At 50.9% G+C, this 21,535-nt stretch overlaps 1 protein-coding gene across 1 annotated transcript in view; it reads right to left on the bottom strand.

Moving 5' to 3' along the window:
* MMD2 (monocyte to macrophage differentiation associated 2) overlaps positions 1-21,535 on the bottom strand; it is a 48,662-nt gene that overhangs the window by 15,054 nt on the left and 12,073 nt on the right. The window contains exon 3 of the mRNA XM_068524803.1: positions 816-897. Within this exon, the coding sequence (XP_068380904.1) occupies positions 816-897 (82 nt within the window). The remainder of the gene's footprint in view (positions 1-815; positions 898-21,535) is intronic.

Below are 21,535 nucleotides of genomic sequence, written 5' to 3'. Positions count from 1 at the left end.
CAGAACTATAACGTGGGTGGCGCAGGTAATTTTAGAGTTTGTAGTCACCACATTTTGAAAAGGAAATTATTTATAGGTGAAATTAATTTTAATATTTTGCTTAGTCCAATATATCCAAAATATCATTTCAACGTGTAATTAATATGAAAAGTATTAAGAAGATACCTTACATTCTTTTCTTTCCATGCTAAGTCTTTAAAAGCTGGTGTGTACTTTATACTCACAGCACATGTCAATTCAGACAAGCTGCATTTCAGTTGTATGAGGCCAGTGGCTACCAAGCTGGACAGCGTAGATCTAGAGCTTCATTAAATCCTCAAAGGGGCCCACGCGCCAAAGGGTTAAGGACCACTGCCCAGAGAAGGATTTCTTAGACAAGGCCGGGGTGGGGGGAGACGGCAAGTATTCCAGGCAGAGGGAACAGCATGTGCAAAGGCACGGGGTCATGCCTTCTATTTTGGAAACAGCAGGTGGCTCAGGGCGCTGGAGCCTGGGGGCAAGATCATGGCAGTGGAAGGTGGGCCAACATAACACAAAGGCTAAGACCTATCTGGGAGCTTGCTACCGAGCCTGGATGCTGTACAAGGTACTAGGGAGCCACTGAAGGTTCTTAAAGTAAAAGAGAGGCACGCTCAGCGCCTCCAATTTCCCCAAATGACCTTCCCTCGAGATCCCACACGCTCTTCCAAGGGCCATGGAAGACTTGAGAACAGGCCACTCGGGACATGGCCATGGAACGGACACACAATCTCTCCAAGGGCAAAGAGGCTGCGTCCCCAGCCCCCCTCTTTAGCTCTCAGCCCCCCAAGACTCACAGCATGGGTGGCGCAGTTGGCGGCATGCTCGTACTCCGTGGGCTGGTACCTCCGGTGGGCAGGGACTCGGTGGTTCATGAACCTGGAGGGAGACACACAATTCCCGGAAGCTTGGCTGGGAAGCCGGGAGCGGCCCGGGCCACAGAATTCCCAGGAGGCCTGAGGACGTCGGCCCCTGCTGGTGGGAAGAGGGTCCCCTCCCCTCCCCCTCCCCCTCCCCTCCCCCTCCCCCTCCTCCTCTCCCCTCCTCCTCACGTGCCCCTCCCTCCCTCCCTCCCTCTTTCTATTACACTTTTTTTGGACTATCCAACATTTTGTGCTTAATCCCCAAAGTGGTGTTTGCTAAATATCGGGTTGCAGGGAATTCCCTGGCGGCCCAGCGGTTAAGACTCGGCGCTTTCACTCCTGTGGTCTGGGTTCGATCCCTGGTCGGGGAACTAAGATCCCGCAAGCTGCGCGGCACGGCCAAAATAAATAAATAAATATTGGGTTGCAGCATCCTCCTCATTTCTTACTTTTAATTTTCTTTAAGCATAACAGACATACAATATAGCTCCCCAAGGTACAGCTGGGTGGATTTCGACGTAGACACACGCCCACGTGACCACCACCAGAAGAGCCAGAGCCTCTTTCCCACACCCTAGAAAGCGCCTTCGTTACCGAACCCAGGTCCGGCTGCTCGCCGCTCGAAAGCCAGTTCTCGAGAGACAAGTGTTGGTAGGAAAGGAAAGGTTGCTTTATTTTGGAGGCCGGCAATCAGTGGGGAGGGCGGACGCCTGTCCAAAGGCCGACTCCACCCCGCCCCCGACAATCAGGGGGCAAGAGCTTTTACAGACAGAGGGAGGGGGCTACATGCAGGAACAGCGCAGTCAGCTCTGACGGTCATCCTGAAATTGGCCATCAGTGGTCTGACCAGCGTCATCTCGATTATTTTAGGTACAGTTAATCTTCAGTTCCAGGGTCGGTTTGTTTCCATTTCCTTGAGGCCAGTTCTCGGAATTGTGGCAGCTTATGTCATGGCTACAGCCTGGTCATCATGTAGTTAACTTCTTCCACCTGGTGGGGTTTCAGTATCTATAAGACAGCTCACAGGATACGGCTCAGAATATTACCTATAGCCCCTAAGGAAGAACTAAAGGTCCTTGACTTTGCTTAATGACTAAACTATTATTATTTGGTCTCCTTTGACTGTTTTCCTCTGTTTCTGCATTTTCTCGCTTCTCTGATTAAACTTATTCTTTAGCTAAATTTTTTCCACAGACAAAAGGCAGGCGGAGGACATGGGGGGGGGGGGCAAGGACCATAGTGTCCTGCTCCATTTCACCTTTATACCCCTTCCCAGGGGTACTGCCCCCCAAGGACACCCCCCTCTGACACTGTCACCGTAGACTAGTTTTGCCTATTCTTGAACTTCCCATCAGTGGGATCACACAGCACACACCCTCTGGGTCTGGCTCCTTTGGCTCAGCATGACTTTTGTCGGCCTCAGTAATTGCCTGTTTTCGTTGCAGTAGAGTATTGCACAGGGTGAGTGAACCACAAGTTATTTATCCCGTCTACTGGACGCGGACGTTCCAGCTTGGAGCTGTTATGGTAACTCTGCTCTAAGAATTCATTGTAGTGAACATATGCATTCATTTCCTCTGGGCGTGGATCCACTCGTGGAATGGCCAGGTGACTTTCTCTTGACAATGAACATTCCTTTTTTTTTCTTTTTTTTGGCTGCACTGTGCAGCCTGAGGGATCTTTGTTCCCGGACCAGGGATCGAACCCATGCCCCTTGCAGTGGAAGCATGGAGTCCTAACCACTGGACCACCAGGGAAGTCCCGACAATAAGCATTCCTGATGCTCTGGTGTCTTGGAATCTTCCAAGCCCCATCCACTGCCTCCCCCCCGTTCTCTCACCTGATCCTCACGGGAGCTCCACCGCCCCACGGAGCCACCACCACGCCGGGTTTACGGAGGGGAAGCTCCAGTGCAGAGTTAGGAAGTGACATTACCCAGGTGGGATGGGACATGGCCACACCTGGCTGACCGGACTCTGCAGGAGTCTTCAGGTCAGGCTGGCAGTGGGGGAGGTGAGATCCGCAAACACCTGGCTCTCGGGCGGCAGGCAGGACCACGCTGGCTCAGAGTCAGGTAAGTGGACGGTTCACCTTGGATTTTGCCAAGAACCATCCACCAGGTGGGGTTAAACTCCACTGAAACACCAAAAACCTTCCCCCATCCCCCAGGAACTCGATTATTACTATAAAGACCCACACAAATGAGAAATGGGTGTATGGTTCAGAACAAAGGGCACAATGCAGTACAGTGCACAAAGCATTTATTAAGTGCCCACTGTATGCTGTGTCCATGCTAGGGGCCGTCCACTTAGCATTTCTTGAGTACCTTCTGTATGCTGGATCTATGCCAATAAAGCAAATACAATAACAGCAAAAATAGGGTTATGGGTTGAATTGTGTCCTCCCCAAATTCCTACGCTGAAGTCCTAACCCCGAGGACCTGAGAATGTGGGACTTATTTGAAAAGAGTCGTTGCAGATGTAATTAGTTAAGATGAGGTCACACTGGAGGGGGGGCGGTGAGCCCCTAATCCAGTATGACAGGTGTCCTTATAAGAAGAGGAGAGACACAGAATGAAGACAAAGGCAGAGGTTGGAGTGATGCAGCTTCAAGCCAAGGATGCTGGCAGCCCCCAGGAGCTGGGAGGGAGGCTTGGAGTAGACTCTCCCTCAAGCCTCCAGAAGGAACCGACCCTGCAGACATCTTGACTTTGGACTTCCGGCCTCCAGAATGGAGAGAGACCAGACTTCCATTATTTTAAGCCGCCAAGTGTGTGTTCATTTGTTACCACAACCCTGGAGACACTAACACAGGTACACACAGTGTTAGCTCTGACAGATTCTGCCCCAAAGCCCCCCAAAGAGGCGGTGCTAATTTACGCTCCCTCCACTAGGGCTGGGGGGCGGGGGTCTGAGGCCAACCGTGAAGGGGTGCAATGGCCGCCTTTCTCCCCAGCGGGGAAACCAAGTCTCCTCCACCTGTTACTGGGCTGCCCTCTCCCCTGCTCCTTTAACAAACACCAACAAGCCACCCATGGTGCCAGCCCCTTGGGTCTGAGGGTGATGTCATGGTTGCCATGGTGACCTGGATGGGCAGTTATTTATTTATTTCTGGGTTCCACAAAACTTTCCTTGTCTCTCACCCAGCGCTGCAGCTATTGAATGAGAGAGAGAGAGAGAGAGAGACAGGGGTCGGGGGCCAGGGCCCCAGGGCCAGGGGCAAATGCCCAAGAAATAGAGTTCCCACAGCCCTCAAGAACGGAGAACTTTTTCTTTAACTCCTTGTAGCCTAATTTCTTTCTTCATAAACCTCGAGGCAGGCGTTTGAAGAGGACAATGAATTCACTGTTTATGTTTTTAATTTTCCTTTTAATTTACATTCAGTAAAATTTCCCTTTTTGCTACACATTTTTATGAGTTTTGACAAGTGGCGAGAGTTGTATAACTGCCACCCTAATCAAGATAAATAAAAGGTCCACCACCCCCCCAGTTGCCCTCCTGCCCCCTGGTACCCTAACCCTCCCGCAGCCCAGTAACCACTGCTCTGTTCTCTGTTCCCCTAGCTTTGCCTTTTCCAGAACATCATATAAACGGGATCATATAGAAGCTCTACAGACCTTTTTTTTAATGTCTAAAGAGAACTGATTGCACAAAGTCAAGTGTATTCTCAGGTGAAAAGAAACTGTGCTTTGAATGCCAAACAGGGACTTCCTTATTATCTCTTGTTTTCTATGAGAAGAAAATGATGAACCCTCCTAAAATTACTATTCTTGGCTGTCATCTCAACCCTTCCAGGCTTCCGCCCCCCCCCCGCCCCCCCGCCCCAGCACAGCCTTTTGAGTTTGGCTTTTTTCACTCAGCTTAATGCAGGTGAGATTCATCCATCCAGGCTGTTGCCTGGGTCAATGGTTCCTTCCTTTTTATCGTTGAGAACTATTCCATCATAAGGATGTGTAATCACTTGTTTATCCATTCCCCAGCAGAGGGACAAGGGAGTCATTTTGAACAGCTGAAATGCAGAGATAAAGTTTAGACTGTCCGGAACAGAGCTGGCAGTCAGCTAGGCAGCCTTCAAGATTGTGGGAAATTTCAAAGAGTCGACATTTCTAGCAAGCTGCCGCTGGTTCAACTAAAGAAGGGAAATGGGTCTTTGGCCTGCTTTCTGGAGAACAGAATCCCCATTCTGTGGCCAACCCTTGCCACTTAGATAACCATGTGGCCACTGCATTTGATGGGGGTGGGGAGGGCAACTCCACGTGGAGGGCTCCCAAACTGAGCTGGCAGGGAGACGAGGACAGAAGGTTGCCTTCCACCCTGAACTGGAGGGGGCAGGGCTTTGGAGCCAGGCACTGCTGGGTGGAAAGTCCCTGTATGATCACTTAGCTGCTGTGTGACATAGGGGAAATGTCTTAACGTCTCTGGGCTGCAACTTCCTTGTGTGTTAAAGGAGATAATATTACCTAGCCTGCAGGTACCATGAAATGATACAGTTCAAGAGCCCATACGGGGACGTCTGACATACAGCGGTGCTCGGAGAATAAATGTTCTTTTCCCCTCTCCCTGGGGAGCTCCCCTAAGGAGCCCAGGCACTGTTTTCTTACTGGACCCATCCTGGTACTTCACAAAGAGCGCCCCATTAAAGCCCACAACATCCTTGCAAAGTAGTTACTATTATTCCAATCTGAAGAGAAGAGAAGAGGTCAGACCAGCGTTTCTCAATCTTGGCCACACATTAAGAATCATCCGGGAAATGGATGGGTGGATAAACAAAACGCAGTCCAGCCATACAATAGAATATTATTCAGCCATCATACCTGCTACAACGAGGATAAACCTCAAACACATGATGTTAAGTGGAAGAAGCCAGACACAGAAGGTTCCACATTGCATGGCCCCATTTATATGAAATATCCAGTCAGGCAAATCCATAGAGACAGACAGCAGATCAGTGGTTACCAAGGGCTGGGGGCAGGGGGAGAAACTGTTTAATGGGTACGGGGGTTCCTTTTGGGGTGATGGAGATGTTGGTTGTACAGCACTGTGAATGTACTACATGCCACTGAATTGTTCACTTTTAAACGGTTCATTTTATGTCGTGTCAATTTTACCTTGATGTTTTTAAAAGCTAAGAAAACGAATCACCTGTGAAGCTTTTAAATATGCCAATACCCAGGCTACACCCCAGACCAAAGAGACTGCAATCTCTGGGGCTGGAACCCAGGCATAGATATTTCTAAAGTTCCCAGGGTGGGACTTCCCTGGTGGTCCAGTGGCTAAGGCTCCGAGCTCCCAGTGCAGGGGGCCCAGGTTCCATCCCTGGTCAGGGAACTAGATCCCGCATGTGGCAGCTGAGAGTCGGCATGCCACAACAAAGATCCCGTGTGCCGAAAACTAAGACCCGGAGCAGCCAAATAAATAAATAAATATTTTAAAATAAATAAAATTCCCAGGCTGAGAAGCACTGAGGTAGGTTCATTAAAAACCCAAGATGCTAAACTGGTCTGTAACTAAACGTTACACAGACCTGGACAAAAAACTAGTAACAGGAATTAACCCGAATGTTTAACAACAGGTGAGAGGTAAATGCAGAAAAAGAGGCCTGAAAAAAAAAAGGAGAGATGGGTGGATTTGGGGGTGCTGGTCACAGAGGACTTCCCTCATATTTTAATTTTCAGGATGAGGTAGAAGATAATTTGACCTGTATTGTTTGATTTTTTATGAGATTGTATTCAAATTTTCCTTGCATAACTGAAAATAAGTCTTTAAAACTGTATAATGAAGAAAAAAGGGGAAAAAAAGAAAACTGAAAGAAAAAAGAAAAAAAACTGTATAATGACATGGGAAATGTTTGCCATATAATACGAAGTGAGAAAGAGAGAATCTGTAATTCATTATGATTATAATAAGGTTAAACTATGTTGTGGATGGAATAAAACACACATAAATGAAATACAGATTTGGGGTGAGGCAGTAGGATTCTTTTTTTTTTTTTTTGTAGAATTCATTTTTGATGACATACTTCTTCTTAAAAATTCTTTTAAGGGAGTTGACGGGAGGTAAAGGTGGACTGCCTATCAGATCACAGTACCGTGTATCAAGGGCTGAATTTCTGGGAGAAGTAAGCATACTGTGGTTACATGGGAGAACATCTTTGCTTTAGGAAATACACGCTGCCATGTTTAAGCATGAAGTGTCCAGATGTCTGCAACTTATCCTCAGAAGGTTCAAAAAGAAGAGAAAGCAGCAAAGCCAACACTGCAAAATGTTAACATCTGGTGACTAAGTGAATGATTGGCACCTAGGTGTTCACTGAACTTTTCTCGCAACCTTTCTATGTTAGTTTGAAATTTTTCAAAATAAAAAGTTGGGGGTGGAATTCTTTTCCTGTCATTATGCTAATGCTTTTACAATATAAAGATTTAATCGCACACGACTGTTGCCAGAAAAGGCAAGAAGGAAGGGGGGGGGGGGGGCGTCCCAGAGACATGATGGTCAGAGGCACTGAAGACCAGAGAGGAAACTTCTGGAAGCCAGAAGGGCATCAGGAAAAGCTTGGTGGCTGGAAGGAGGAGGCATGTTTCGAGGCTGGGAGGGAACCCATGAGGCTGGAGTGGGAGCTGGGGGAGGGGCAGGGGGTCACGAGGCAACACCAGATCCTATATCCCAAGGTTCCAGCTTTCCAGAAGGGGCAGGGGGACAGTCATCTCCCAGCACCCATTCTCTCCTCCTTCCCTGGGAACGCTGACCTTTAACTTGGCACACGAATGCCCAGAATAAAGGAAGTCGCCGGAGGAAAACATCTGGAGGTAGGCTGTCTTCCTACCATCACCCAAGTACAGTAGGACCATCGAGCTTTCTGGTAGCAGGGGAACTTCAAGCTTATGCCCATAACTCCCTGAAGACATCATTGATGTACCTCGGTTTTACAGATCCCACAATTTGAAATTTCTTAACTGATCATGAAAAGCAGAAAATAATATGATTTTATTTTCTACTTTTCATGATCAATTAAGCTTTTTCATCGACTCTCCCATTGCCCACAGGACAACAGCCATACTTTCCAATATGCTTCCAATTTATTGATGGTGCCACTAGATGGATGGGTAGGTGGGGTAGGTAAGTAGAGAGAAGGCAGGCAAATAGCTTTCTAGACAAATAAGTGGATAGTTGGATAGATGTCTGGATGTCTGGATGGATGGATGGAAGGAAGGAAGCACGGAAGGATGGATGGATGGATGGATCGGGGATGGGGGAGGTTGGGATGGATGGAAGGATGGGTGGAGGATGGAGATTGGCGAGATGAGTGGAGGTGTCAGTCATTTGGGGTGCTATAACAAAATACCATAGATTGGGTGGCTTAAACAAGATACATTTATTTCTAAGAGTTCTGGAGGCTCAGAAGTCCAAGATCAAGGTGCCAGCAGATTCGGTGTCTGGTGCAGACGGCCGCCTTGTTGCTGTGTCCTCACAAAGTGGAAAGATAGCTCTGATGTCTCTTCCTCTTCCTGTAAGGGCACTAATCCATCATGAGGGTCCCACCCTCATGACCTGATCTAACCCTAATTACTTCCCAAAGGCCCCACTTCCAAATACCACCACATTGGGGGTTGGGGCTTCAACATATGGATTTTAGGGAAACACAAACATTCTGTCCATAGCATGCCACCATTGGTCCCTCAAATTTATGTACTTCTTGAATGTAAAATGCATTCATTCCATCCCAACAAGCCCAAAAGTCTCAACTCAATCCAGCATTACCTCTAAAGTCCAAAATTCAAAGTCTCATCCAAACATCATCTAAATCAGACATGCATGAGACTCAAGGTACAATTTATTCTGAGGCAAAATTCCTCTCCAGCTGTGAGCCTAGGAAACCAAATAAATTATGTGCTTCCAAAATACAATGGTGGGACAGGCACAGGACAGACATACAGACATTCCCATTCCGAAAAAAAAGAAAATATACCAAAAAGAAGGATGGGGTGATGGGTCCCAATGAAGTCCAAAACGTAGCAAGGCAAGTTCCTTGAGATCTTAAGGCTCAAGAATAGTCCTCTTTGGGCCGATGCCCTGCCCTCCAGGCCCCCTGGGGTGACAGCATAACCTCCACAGCTCGGCAGGTCGCCCCACCTCTGAGACACTGGGCAGGGCCCCACCCTTTGAAACAGGAGCAGCCAGCCCCGCCCTGAGATCTAGAAACTGCCTTCATCATCATCCTTCCCTTTTCCAGGGAAATAGCACATGTGTGCAGCCCTCCTCCATTCCTCTGGTCCCGGCTGGGATGATCCCATTTCTGCTCCTGGCTTCAGAGGGAGGCTGATTTGGTCCATGGTCCGCATCAGCACTAATCTCCTTATGAATGGTCTGTGGGCCACACCCGTGATGTTCCCTTCTGAACACATGCTCGTTTTTACACTATGGGTAGGCTGAGAACTCTCCAAATCTTTACATTCCAGTTCCTTTTTGCTTAACAATTCCTTCTTTGATTCATTTCTCTCCTCCCGCATCTCACTATAAGCAGCTGGGAGGACCAAGCCGCTCCATCAACACCGGGCTTAGGGAATCTTCTCAACGCATCATCCTATCCCACCACGTGCAAGTCCTACCTTCCCCAGAACATGAACACAACTCGGGCAAGTTCTCGGCTGCTCTATACCAAGGATATTCTCTCCATTGTCCAATAACATGCTCCTCATTTCCACCTGAGACCACACCACACTGGCCTTTACGGTCCATATTTCTGCCAACATTCTGTTACCAATTGTTACGAATTCTCCAAGAAGATGGAAGCTTTCTCTACCACTCTCCTCTTTTGCTGAGTCCACACCAGAATCACCTTTAAAAGTCCCTTCTCGGCTTTTTCTGGCACGAACTTCAAGACCCTCCCAGTCTATACTCCTTCAATCCCAGCTCCACTCCTTACCAGCCGTGTGTCCAGGGACAAGTTACTCAAACTTTTTGGGCCTCAGTTTTCTTATCTGAGCAATGGGGATGTTATCAGCCTCCACCCAGGGGGATTCTAAAAGGATGAAATGGGTTAATCTGTGCACAGCACTCAGCACATGTTGATACATGACCAAAATTGATGATTCTGTTACTATAAATCCTCCATCCTATTATTGAACCCATTTTACAGCTGAAAAAACTGAGGTCCTGAAAAGTCAAATCACCTGCCTAACACATGACAGCTAGGGAAGGACGGAGCCAGGATTTCAGCCCGGGATTGTCCAACCTTGAGATCTGGGCTCCAGGGAGGTAATAACACCTGCCTCGCAGAGGAGAAGACATGATGTGCGAAGTGCCCCACGCACAGTAGGCACTTGTATATGTTGATCCCTCTCTGCCTCCTCCATCACCTCTGGAAGAGATGCTATGACATGTCTAAGTGAGGAAAGAAGACGCTTTGCTTTAAAAATCAGGCCTCATCACTTCACACCCATTAGGGTGGCTATTATTTAAAAAGAAACAAACAGAAAACACATGTTGGTGAGGATGTGGAGAAGTGGGAACCCCTGTGCACTGCTGATAGGAATGTAAAATGGTGCAGCTGCTGTGGAAAACAGTATGAAGGTTCCTCAAAAAACTGAACATAGAATGACCAGCAATTCCACTCCTGGTTCTACACCCAAAAAAGAACTGAAAGCAGAGATTTGAAGAGATACTTGCACACCCATTTTCAGAGCAGCATTACTCACAGCAGCCAAAAGGTGGAAGTCACCCAAGTGTCCGTTGACAGCTGAGCAGATAAACAGAATGTGGTTCATCCACACAATGGAATATGACTCAGCCTTAAAAAGAAATGCAATTCTGACACATACTACGATATGGATGAACCTTGAGGACATGATGCTGAGTGAAATAAGCCAGTCACAAAAAGACAAACACTGTAGGATTCCACTTGTACGAGGTACTTGAAGGAGTTAGATTCATAGAGACAGGAAGTAGCATGGCAGGTGCCAGGGGCTGGGGGAGGGGGAGGGGGGTGTTCATGTTTAATGGGGACAGAGCTTTAGTTTGGGAAAAAGAAAAAGTTCTGGAGATGATAGTGGTGATGGTTGCATAACAATGTGAATGTGCTTAATCCCACTGATTTGTACACTTAAAAATGGTTGAAAGAGTAAGTTTTATGTCATGTATAGTTTACAAAAAAAAAAAAATCAGGCCACAGGCAAAGCTATGTGCATACGAAGACCCTCTGTTAACATGCCAGCAAAGAAGTGACACGAGCTGAGTCTCGGGTTGTGCCATCGTTACCGTCTCCCCAGAATCCTATGCTGCCCAGGACAACAGCGACATCGGCACCTAGCAGGTTGGAGAAAGGGGCCAGAGCAAACGTTACTGCACATAATCACCGGGGAGGGACTTCCCCGGTGACGCAGTGGTTAACAGTTCACCTGCCAATGCAGGGGACACAGGTTCGAGCCCTTGTCGGGGAAGATTCCACATGCCGCGGAGCAACTAACCCCGTGCGCCACAACTACTGAGCCTGCGCTCTGGAGCCCACGAGCCACAACTACTGAAGCCCACGCACCTAGAGCCCGTGCTCCGCAACAAGAGAAGCCACCGCAATGAGAAGCCCGTGCACCGCAACGAAGAGTAGCCCCCGCTCACAGCAACTAGAGAAAGCCCGCGCGCAGCAACAAAGACCCAACGCAGCAAAAAATGAATAAATAAATAAATAAAATTTTTTTAAAAAAAGAAAAAGAATCACCGGGGAGATCTGAAAAATCCCAATGCCCAGACCACATCCCTGACAATTAAAACAGAATCACGGTGTGGGGAGTGGTGTCCAGGAATTGGTATTTTTTAAACTTCCCACGCGATTCCAGTGCACAGACAAGCCTGAGAAGCAGTGGGCTGGGGGGAAGAGCCCAGCAGGGAGGGGATGATGGGCCCCCCCAGATGGTGCCAGGTGCTACACAACGGGAATGTCCCTGGACCCCAGGACCACAAAATGAACACCGGGCTCAGCAGGGGCAGCAAACGGGCTTCAACTCACACGGCAATTCTGGTCCACTGATAAGAGGCTGCCTGGAGTGCTAAAAGGATTCTGCGAACGAATCTAGATGATGAATTAGCAATGTCTGCCACGGGCACCAGGCAGGCGAGAGGCAGCCATCCCTGGCGTAAGAGCTACCCAAATGCTTTCACTCCCTCCTCCTCTCGGAGCCTCACGAGGACGCTGTAAACTGAGCAGAGCCGAGATGACGCTTGTCGTTTTATACAGGGATTCAGAGAAGCGAAGCCACGAGTTAGAAGTGGTGCAGCTAAGATGGCAACCCAGGACTTCTGACTCCTGGTGAGACCTGCGCTCACGGCCCCTTTCAGCCCTGTCCGTGGTTCTGATGGGAAAGGTTCTGCCATCAGTCTCTCACGTTAGAGTGTAAAGTATCTGACCATCCTCTCCAGGATGGAGGACTGGCTGTGGAGCTGGAGGCGAAGGAAGAGAAGGATCAGAGCCCTTTCCCAGCTCCTGAAACCCACACCTCATTGGCCATGGTCAGAGCAGCCCTGGCCACAAGTTATCCGTGACCCCCAGTCCCCCTGAACCCTGGTTTTGTCAATCCCTCCCATGCTGGACAGTCCACACCAAGACTCCCAGATCCCAATGACCAAGACAAAGCCCTGGCGGACCCAGAGCATAAACGCCTGTGCCAAGGCCAAGAACAGAAATGCCAGGCAGCTTCTGCATGGGCTCAAAGACCCTGTGTTCTAGGGGGATCTGCTTCCTTTGTTTCCTATCCCTGACTCACTCCCTTCAGTTTCTCCTCACCCCAGGAAAGTTCTCCCTGTGGCCCACAGTCATCATGCCTCTGGGCCTTCCACACAATGTTCCTTCTGCTTAAAAGTCCCTTTCCCTCTTCTCCAGGTGGCAAACTCCTATTCAGCCTTCAGAGCCCAGGTCAAAAGGCCCTTCCCCTAAAAATTCTTCCTTGAGCCCTACCTTCACACCCCATCCAGACTGGGTTGTAAACTGCCTTCTCTCACCTCAACGCCACTGCTTAAGTGACCTGTTTGGAATCTCCTTCCCTCTTTTCTCTTCCTGGAGTATTCCTAGGCAGAGAGAGTGGCTCTCCCCTTTGGACTCCCACAGCTGCCTGTGCGACCGCTACTGTAGCACAATTATACATATTTGGGTGCTCTGGGTCTGCCTCGGCCCTGAGACTGCAAACCAGGGGACTGGCCCTGATTCCCCTTCATCTTCCTGGACCCAATGCAGAGCCTGCACGCAACAGGTGATGCTCGGCAAACAACCTTATAATCAATCGTCTCCGAGCATTTACTAAGTTGTTTAGACTCGAGGTAACAAGTTGGGAACAGTTCCAGTCTTTTAAAACCTTCAGAATTTTTGGAATAGACAGACTCCAGAGACATGGGTTAATCCAGCCAGGACCTTGGCCGCCCAAGGTCACACGATTCCAGGGGCAGGGCCAGTTTGCTGCTTTAGAAGAGCAGGAGGTATGAATGGAAACCCCACTGGAGAGCCTGGGGAGAAGGGGGGAAATATTATTTCTTTTCTTTCTATTTCTGTGCTGCTTGACTGGCTACAATGTTCATTTACTACTTCAACGATTTTGTTAAAATCTAATAAAACATAATGTTTTAAATATGCAGGTCTATGTCTGAAATCAATATTCGAGACCAGACGTTCTCCAACCTACAGCATTCGAGTTGGGAGAGGGGAGAGGCTGGTCCCAAAGAGAGTTCTAGAAACCACCCAACTGCCCGTCCAGGGTAGGATGGAAACACACTGCGGAGGGTCCCACACGGAACCAGACTGCAGAGAGAAGCAGCGAACGCCCTGCACTCAGAGACAAGGGTGCATCGCAGTCATGATGCCAAACAGGACGGGCTCTCTGATTCCATTTATATAAACTTCAAGAACCGGCACCAGGAGTCTTTGAGGATAAAAGCCAGGACAGTGGCTACCCTTGGAAGCGGGGAGGCAGTGACCAGGGGGTGTGACGGGGTTCCTGGCAACTGGCGACACTGAGTGATTTGCTGTGGGTGCTGGTGCCAGGGGTGTGTTCAGTTTTCCAGCCGTAATGGAAAGGCGCACACTTTCCTGTAATTACACTTCGATAAAAGGTTAAAAGATGGAGTAGCCCCAGGCCCCTAACAGCCAGGTCTGGGAGGGGTCTGTAGAAGGTGTGCTTCCTACACCACCCCCTGGGGCCTCTATGGGCAGCCCCGGGCAGGGCCTAAGCTTGCTGACCACCTGCCCTGTCCCCACCACCTGGGCCTCCCTCCAAGCCGAGCGCACCCCAGATGCTCCTCTCCCCTCCTGCTCCCCGGCTTGCAGCCTGGAGCAGCCAGGCCCAGGCTCAGAGCTTCTGCAATTTCTCCCTCCCCTTCTGGCCTGGGCCAGGCTGGGGTGCATAGCCCCTAGAGAGAAGCAAGCCTGCTCTCCCAAATGAGCCCAGGCTTAGGAAAACTGCTGCGGCTGCCCCTTCCGGGCTGGGCCAGTGCCTGGCAGTGGCAGCCCTGAATCCCCAGGACAGAGGACTAAAGAGATTTGTCCAGGAGACAAAAGGGGGGGTCTGTCCCACAGAAGCAAGGGCAGCCCAGGGCAGAGCTGGCCCCGGGCCCTCTGAGCCTCTCCCTTTCTCCAGCTTGGTCCCGGGCTACGTCTTTGTGTCCATTCACGAGTTCACAACTCCTCCTAGACGGCAGACAGCATCTTGGCTCCGTCTTTGGGAAACAGAGTCGGGGAGAAACAGTCCATGGGCTGGGGCCAGCTCAGAATTGTTGTGAGATCAAAATCCCAGGGGGGAGACAGGAGGGGAACAGGAGGGGAAGCCGAGGAAGGAGGGGAAAGGGTCAGGGTCTCTGGCAGGTCGGGAGCAGAGAACACGCGGCATTCCACGTGAATGGCGCCCCCTGGAGGTGCGTGCCTGGTGGTATTGACCCAACACAGCAGGGGCCAGACACCCCTAGCCCTGCACCCTCCCCAGGGCTCCCTGGGGAATCTCTTCCCCTCTGGCATAATGAGGGTCCACGCCTCTGAAGCAGGGACCACCCCATCCTCCCTGCCTCACCGGAAGCTCCCAGAAGATAACAAGATGAGGAGATGCCATGGGAACCCAGACCTTCTGAACCAGAAGCCCGGGGTGGGCCTCCATCTCCACAATCTTTGTAACCAGGGGCTGATGCAAGCCTGGTGGTCGACCCACTGCCTCAATGCTGTGAATGTCCATCCCCCTCCCCAGCGTGCAGACCCCAAGCCCGAGAGCTCTGACCTGGGGGATTTGCGCTGCAGCTGCAGGAGCCTGGGAGCCAGTGCTCCGAGAAATCAGCCTCCACCAGTGACTCGGGGGGAGCTGACGGACGCCCCCGCTCCTCTGCCCCCAGCGGAGATGACCCCGAGCCATGTCCCCCACTGTCCCCCAAGCAGAATTAATTAAGCTCCAAGTGCCTAAAGTGCAAGCCACTTCTTACAAACCCCTTAGCGGCTGCACGCCCTTCCCTGTTCTCACTCCCGCACTCTCCTATTGCTGTGTCTTGGGCTCAGCTCCCAGATACACCCCTTGTCCTTGCATCCTTGTCCCCGGATCTGACTCTGGGGAAACCCACATGAGGGCAGATTCTCGGCAGCTGAGAGTAAAACCCCGAAGAGACCAGCCACAAGTGCTCTGGGCAAGAAACAACATTGTTTCTGAATGACCCCAGTCCCAGCTGAGGTCCCTGCTGATCCCAGAAGGCTTATCTGCACAGCACTTCACAGTTTGCAAGGCTCACTCACACCCCCTGGCTTCCACCGCCTCTGAAAGGGACAGGCCACTGCCCCGTCCACACACGATCCCCTAAACCAGGGGCGCCGTGGCCACCCCGCCACATCTCATGTCTGCAGCTTTCCCCTCCCCGATGCCAGGATGGGGTTACCACCACCTCCCTCATCCTGCAGGGGCCACACCCGGAACATGCCTTCTAGGAGACACGCCCCGAACCCAAATCCACCAGGAGGAACTTTAAGAAACTCAGCAAATACCTCCCCCTACCCACCCCCACCACTCCCAAGGGACCTCCAGCCCTTGGCTCACCGTAAGGAGCCCAAAGCAGCTCTAACTCCAGAGACGAGGGGGACCACCTACCAACAGATGAGCCATTCCATCCGCCCGCCGGCACGGCAGGGCACACTGGAATGGCGGATCCTCTCCCAGGAAATCATTTTCTCCACGCTAGTACTATCCCCCGTGAAAGCAGGGGCCGCTCGAGGGCTCGTGGAACGTGCAAGAGACCTGGGAATGTCCCATCCCCGCCGACACAGTGCCACACACAGCCCGGCATAGCCCAGCCCTGCCCATGGCCAAGCATCCAGGGTGCCATCACGGGTCAGGTTTGAGCCAAATTCCAAAGCAGAGGGCCCTGGGATCCCCCAAAGCTGGTTCCCAGCCCAACTCCATCTCCCGTGACCAGGATTCAGGGACCAACTCCTGAGCAAGGCAGCTGCCTTCAGGGAGAAACAGATTCCCCCAGAGACCTACACCTTTCTGGAGCAAAATGTGTACACATGTGCACGCACACGCACCCACACGCACATACACTGTGCACACAACCCTGAAATACCATCCGCACATCCTAAGAATATCTCCACTACGAACAGGGACTGATCCATTCCTTCCCCCAAGGCCTTTCTTTGTAAGAAATGAACCCCTTGGTTTTGTCTTAGATAATAATGAAGATCCCCCCACTTAGGTACACCAAGTGCAGACGTGCTTGGGGTGAGGATCTTTTTCCTTAAGAGCGGCTCCTGAAAATCACAAAACTGTAACCACTAATGAAATCACTGATTCAGACAAGGGTGACCAAGGGATGCGGAGAAGGCTGGTGAGAGGCTGCTGAGCAACGGGGTGGTCAAATCCGGGGAACCCAGCGTGGCTTTCTTGGCCCCAACATCAACCGCAGCACCACCAGAAATGGGACAGTCAGATGTCTCCTGCCTCCTGGGGAGATGCAATGCGAAGCTTCTCGCCTCTCTTGCCAAGATCGCCGATCCCGAGCGTGATAAGGCTCTGCAGCTGTGCAGGGTACTCCGGCAGCCACGGGCCGTATGTGGCCAAGTCAACGGAAACTCGCTAAAACTAAATAAAACGTATGATTCAGTTCCTCAGCCACGCTAGCCACACATCAAGTGCCCGACAGCGCTAGGAAGTTTTGCCCATGTCGTCAGGCGTGATGGGGTCTGGTGGTTACGGAAGAATTAATCCTCGCCAGTTAGAGACGTGGACTGACGCATCATCTGGGATTTGTCTTCAACTATTGGCAGAGAAAAAGCAAAGAGATGAAGCAAGTGTGGCAAAACGGTCGTAACTGTTAATTAGAAATTGTCGGTCACTGGTAGGCTATGGGGTACATTATACTAGTCTCTCTACTCTTTGAACGGAAGTTTTCATAGCAGGAGGAACGCAATATTTGCATGATCTCAAAACACTCCCCTCCCCGCAATGCTCTTCATCAGCAAAGAAATGGTAACTTTACAGAGAGCAACGTGGTGGATGCCGACTGAACCATGGGTCAAGGTTCAAACACCACAGTGACAGGACGGTCATCCTGCTGCCGGCAAGCGGCCATTGAAACAGTGATACGGCAACTGGTAAAGTCTGCAGGACACTTATTAAATAAGACTGCATCAATGCTAATGTGCCTTTATATTTTTCTGTTTCTTCTTACACTTAATAAATGACCTGCTTATGTCACCATTTTCTTTTTTAATTAATTAATTAATTTATTTATTTATTTATTTCTGGCTGCTTGGGTCTTCGTTGCTGCGCGCGGGCTTTCTCTAGTTACGGAAAGCAGGGGCTACTCTTCGTTGCGGTGCACAGGCTTCTCATTGCGGTGGCTTCTCTTGTTGCGGAGCACAGGCTCTAGGCGCTCGGGCTTCAGTAGTTGTGGCATGCGGGCTCAGTAGTTGTGCCGCACGGGCTTAGTTGCTCCGCGGCATGCGGGATCTTCCCGGACCAGGGCTCGAACCCGTGTCTCCTGCATTGGCAGGTGGATTCTTAACCACTGCGCCACCAGGGAAGTCCCAAGCCCACCATTTTCAACTAGCTTTTATTTTTCATAAATTTTCTAATTGTGGTAAAATACTCATAACATAAAATTTACCATTTTAACCATTTTTAAGGGTGTCTTTTTGTGGCATTAAGCACATTCACACTGCTGTGCAAACATCACCACATTCCACCTCCAGAACCTTTCCGTCTTCCCCAACTGAGGCTCTGTCCCCATTAAACTCTGACTCCCCAGCCCCCTCCCCCAGCCCCTGACACCCAGCCTTCTACTTTCCGTCTCCATGAAATTGACTCCAGGGACCTCACGTAAATGGAATCACACAAGATTTGCCCTTTTGTTTGTTAGCGTATTAGCAGAAGGCAGTAATAGCATTTTGTTTATTATGCTCACTAGCATAATGTCCTCAAGGTTCATTCATGTTACAGCCTGTATCAGAATGCCCTTCCTGGGACCTCCCTGGTGGCTCAGTGGTTAAGAATCCGCCTGCCCATGCAGGGGACACGGGTTCGAACCCTGGTCCGGGAAGATCCCACATGCCGCGGAGCAACTAAGCCCGTGCACCACAGCTACTGAGCCTGCACCCCACAACTACTGAAGCCTGCGCGCCTAGAGCCTGTGCTCCGCAACAAAAGAAGCCACCGCAGTGAGAAGCCCGCGCACCGCAACGAAGAGTAGCCCCTGCTCGCCACACTAGAGAAAGCCCGTGCGCAGCAACAGAGACCAAATGCAGCCAAAAATAAAATAAATAAATAAATTTTAAAAAAAAAGAATGCCCTTCCTTTTTTTCAAGGTTAGATTTCATTTTTTAACCTCATTCCATAAGAGAGTACCCTGGGACTGAGGAAATACGCACTCAAGGCTTTGGGGTAAAGGGGCATATGGGCGAGTAACCCACCTGTAGCCAGGAAATGAGATGAGCAGCCCTCCCCAGTGAGCTCCGGCAGCCCAGTCCCTTGGGAATCCCAGGAAGCTCCCCACTTTTATCGCCACGGCAGTCTCTGAAGTAGTCTCCCTCCCTTGAGTTCTTCCCCTTCTGGAACCCAAGTCATGACACTCTCAGCATAAATCAGCCTCAACGGTGCCATGGAGCCCACTGGAGAAAGGCCAGCTGCTGGGCGCACCCCAGGGCCCTTGGGGACCAGAGCTGGCATCCTCCCCACCACATGGCCTGAGGGCCAGCCTCACCAACCTTCCCTGGTGTCCCTGAACCTCCCCCTCCATGCTCTGCCCTCTTCCAGGAATGGCCTCCCCCTTCCTCACCTCCTCTGCCTCCCTGGAGAACTCCTATTCATTCTGAAGGGCCCACCCAAATGCCCCAACCTCTCTGCAGCCTCTCCTCTCCTGGTGGGTATGGGTGGCTTCTGCCTGTCTAGCGTCTATCCCTCACGCAGTCAATGGCCCCACTTTCGTTTGGGGCCATCCCTTCCCTGCTCTCACTCCATCAGGTTCAGGTGGAGCTGCACCCCACCTCAACCCCAAGTCATGCCTGACTCCTCATCTCCAAGCTCCAAAAGAGGGGTTGTGACCTAGATCTGGCATAGTCTTTCCCCTGACCTCAGCAACAGGTCCGAGAATGGGCATGAAATCCAAGCCAGGACAAGAAGACTCAATTCCAGGGCTATGGTGACCCCGAAGGATTCCGCAGGAAACTCTCCATTCATAAGCACTGTGGGCAGTCCAGAGAATGGAGCCACCAGAAGAAACAGAGCCCAGAGATGGAGAGAGACAGCTTGGTCGTCTTTGAGACCCTGGATCCAGCTGTACCTGAACCCACTTACCTTTCATTTCTGAGTACTGACCTTTTTTCCCTTCTTTTCACTCCCCCACTGCCCCTTCCTCCTCTTTCTCCTTCTCTCACTCTTTGCTTTAAGCCAGTTCAAACTGAGGCTTCTGTTACTTATAACTGAAAGTCCCAAAGTCACCCTCAAACCCTTTCTTACCCAGGCATCCAAGCAGAAACCATACCTACATTTCCAGCATATTTATCAATATCTCAATTATGCACTTGTTCACATATTATTAGCAGACTGAGTCCTCCCCTAAACTATGAGCTTCTGGAGGGGAGGGGGCAAGCTTTGCATAGGACTCATTTTGGTGCCCCAGGCCTGGCTCTCAACAAGGTTGTTGTTGTTTTTTTAATTAATTTATTTATTTATTTTTGGCTGCATTGGGTCTTCGTTGATGCACGCGGGCTTCCTCTAGTTGCGGTGAGCGGGGGCTACTCTTCGTTGCGGTGCGCGGGCTTCTCATTGCGGTGGCTTCTCCTGTTGCAGAGCATGGGCTGTAGGCGCACGGGCTTCAGTAGTTGTGGCTTGTGGGCTCAGTAGTTGTGGCTCACGGGCTCTAGAGCGCAGGCTCGGTATTTGTGTCACACAGGCTTAGTTGCTCCACAGCAAGTGGGATATTCCCAGACCAGGGCTCGAACCCGTGTCCCCTGCATTTGCAGGTGTATTCTTAACCACTGCACCACCAGGGAAGTCCCTCAACAAGGTTTCTGAATGAATCAATGAACCACCTAACCAACTGTGGGTGCCCAACCAGTGGACAAGTCAGGCATGCCCACCACATGCCAGACCACACTGGCCCCTCAGGGGACACAGGAGGTCTGAACGGCCCCCAGCCCACGCCTGCTCCAAGCAGCTTGCGGTCTGGCTGGGGAAGGGCGATCAATGACACAGGGCCTGCCAGACTCTCCCCTGCTTGGGATGGGGACTTAAGACAAACCTGGAGGGGTGGGCTGCGTCTGGATGAATCTGAAGGTGCGTGTCTGCACTGCTGCTGGAGTGGGGTTTCTGGACAATTGTCACTTCCTAAGTCTCCCTGCACATCTGTCAGCTTAGGTTTGCAGCCCAGGCAGAGGGCAATAAGCTGAGACCTGCGGGTGCTGAAAGGACAGCTCCCCTGGGAGCCCAGCACAGCTGCTAGCACCCCAATCCCGCTGTACCAACCTGTCATTTAATCGGCACCCACTGTCTGCCAGTTTACATGCATTTCCTCCAAACAATCCTATGAGGGAAGCATCATTATCCCCGTGTCACCCGACCCTGCCCCTCACACCCTCGCCTGGCCACGTCACCACCTGAAATTCTATCATACAGTTATCCATCTGTTGCCTGTTTCTCACACCAGAATGTGAGCTCCACGAGGACAGGGTCAGCCCTGTATCCCCAGCACCCAGGACAGCGCCCAGCACACCACAGTACTGCAGTTACTGCTTCATCAACGAACAAATGAAACAGATTTCTATGTGGTGCAGCCAGGTGTCCACGGCAAGGGCGGGGAACGTGTTCCTGGCTGTCCTCGCTGTGGCCCAACACCACACTACAGACCCAACCTCCCTCCCCTCCCTCTCCTGCCCCACCTCCAACTCCAGACTTCCACCCAAGCGGTAATTATTAAAATCAGAGCCACACAACCCCCAGGGCTCCCGATCCCCTCAAGCCCCCTCTTGGCCTCCAGTGCTCCCGCCTTCTGGTTGGTGAGATCCGCCCACATGGCAGAGTCGCAGCGACTTCCAGACAACCACAGCCCAGATGCCCTTGTGCCCTTGGTGACTCCTTCAGTTGGACATTTGGGGAGGAGGGGGAACTTCATCATCAGGTGGAAGAAGGGAGCTCAAGGGCAGACCACACCCCGCAG

Source organism: Eschrichtius robustus, chromosome 16 (assembly GCF_028021215.1).
Source record: "Eschrichtius robustus isolate mEscRob2 chromosome 16, mEscRob2.pri, whole genome shotgun sequence".
Lineage (NCBI taxonomy): Eukaryota > Metazoa > Chordata > Mammalia > Artiodactyla > Eschrichtiidae > Eschrichtius > Eschrichtius robustus.
Note: the sequence above shows the minus strand (reverse complement) of the source record. Positions and strands in the feature narration are given on the sequence as shown.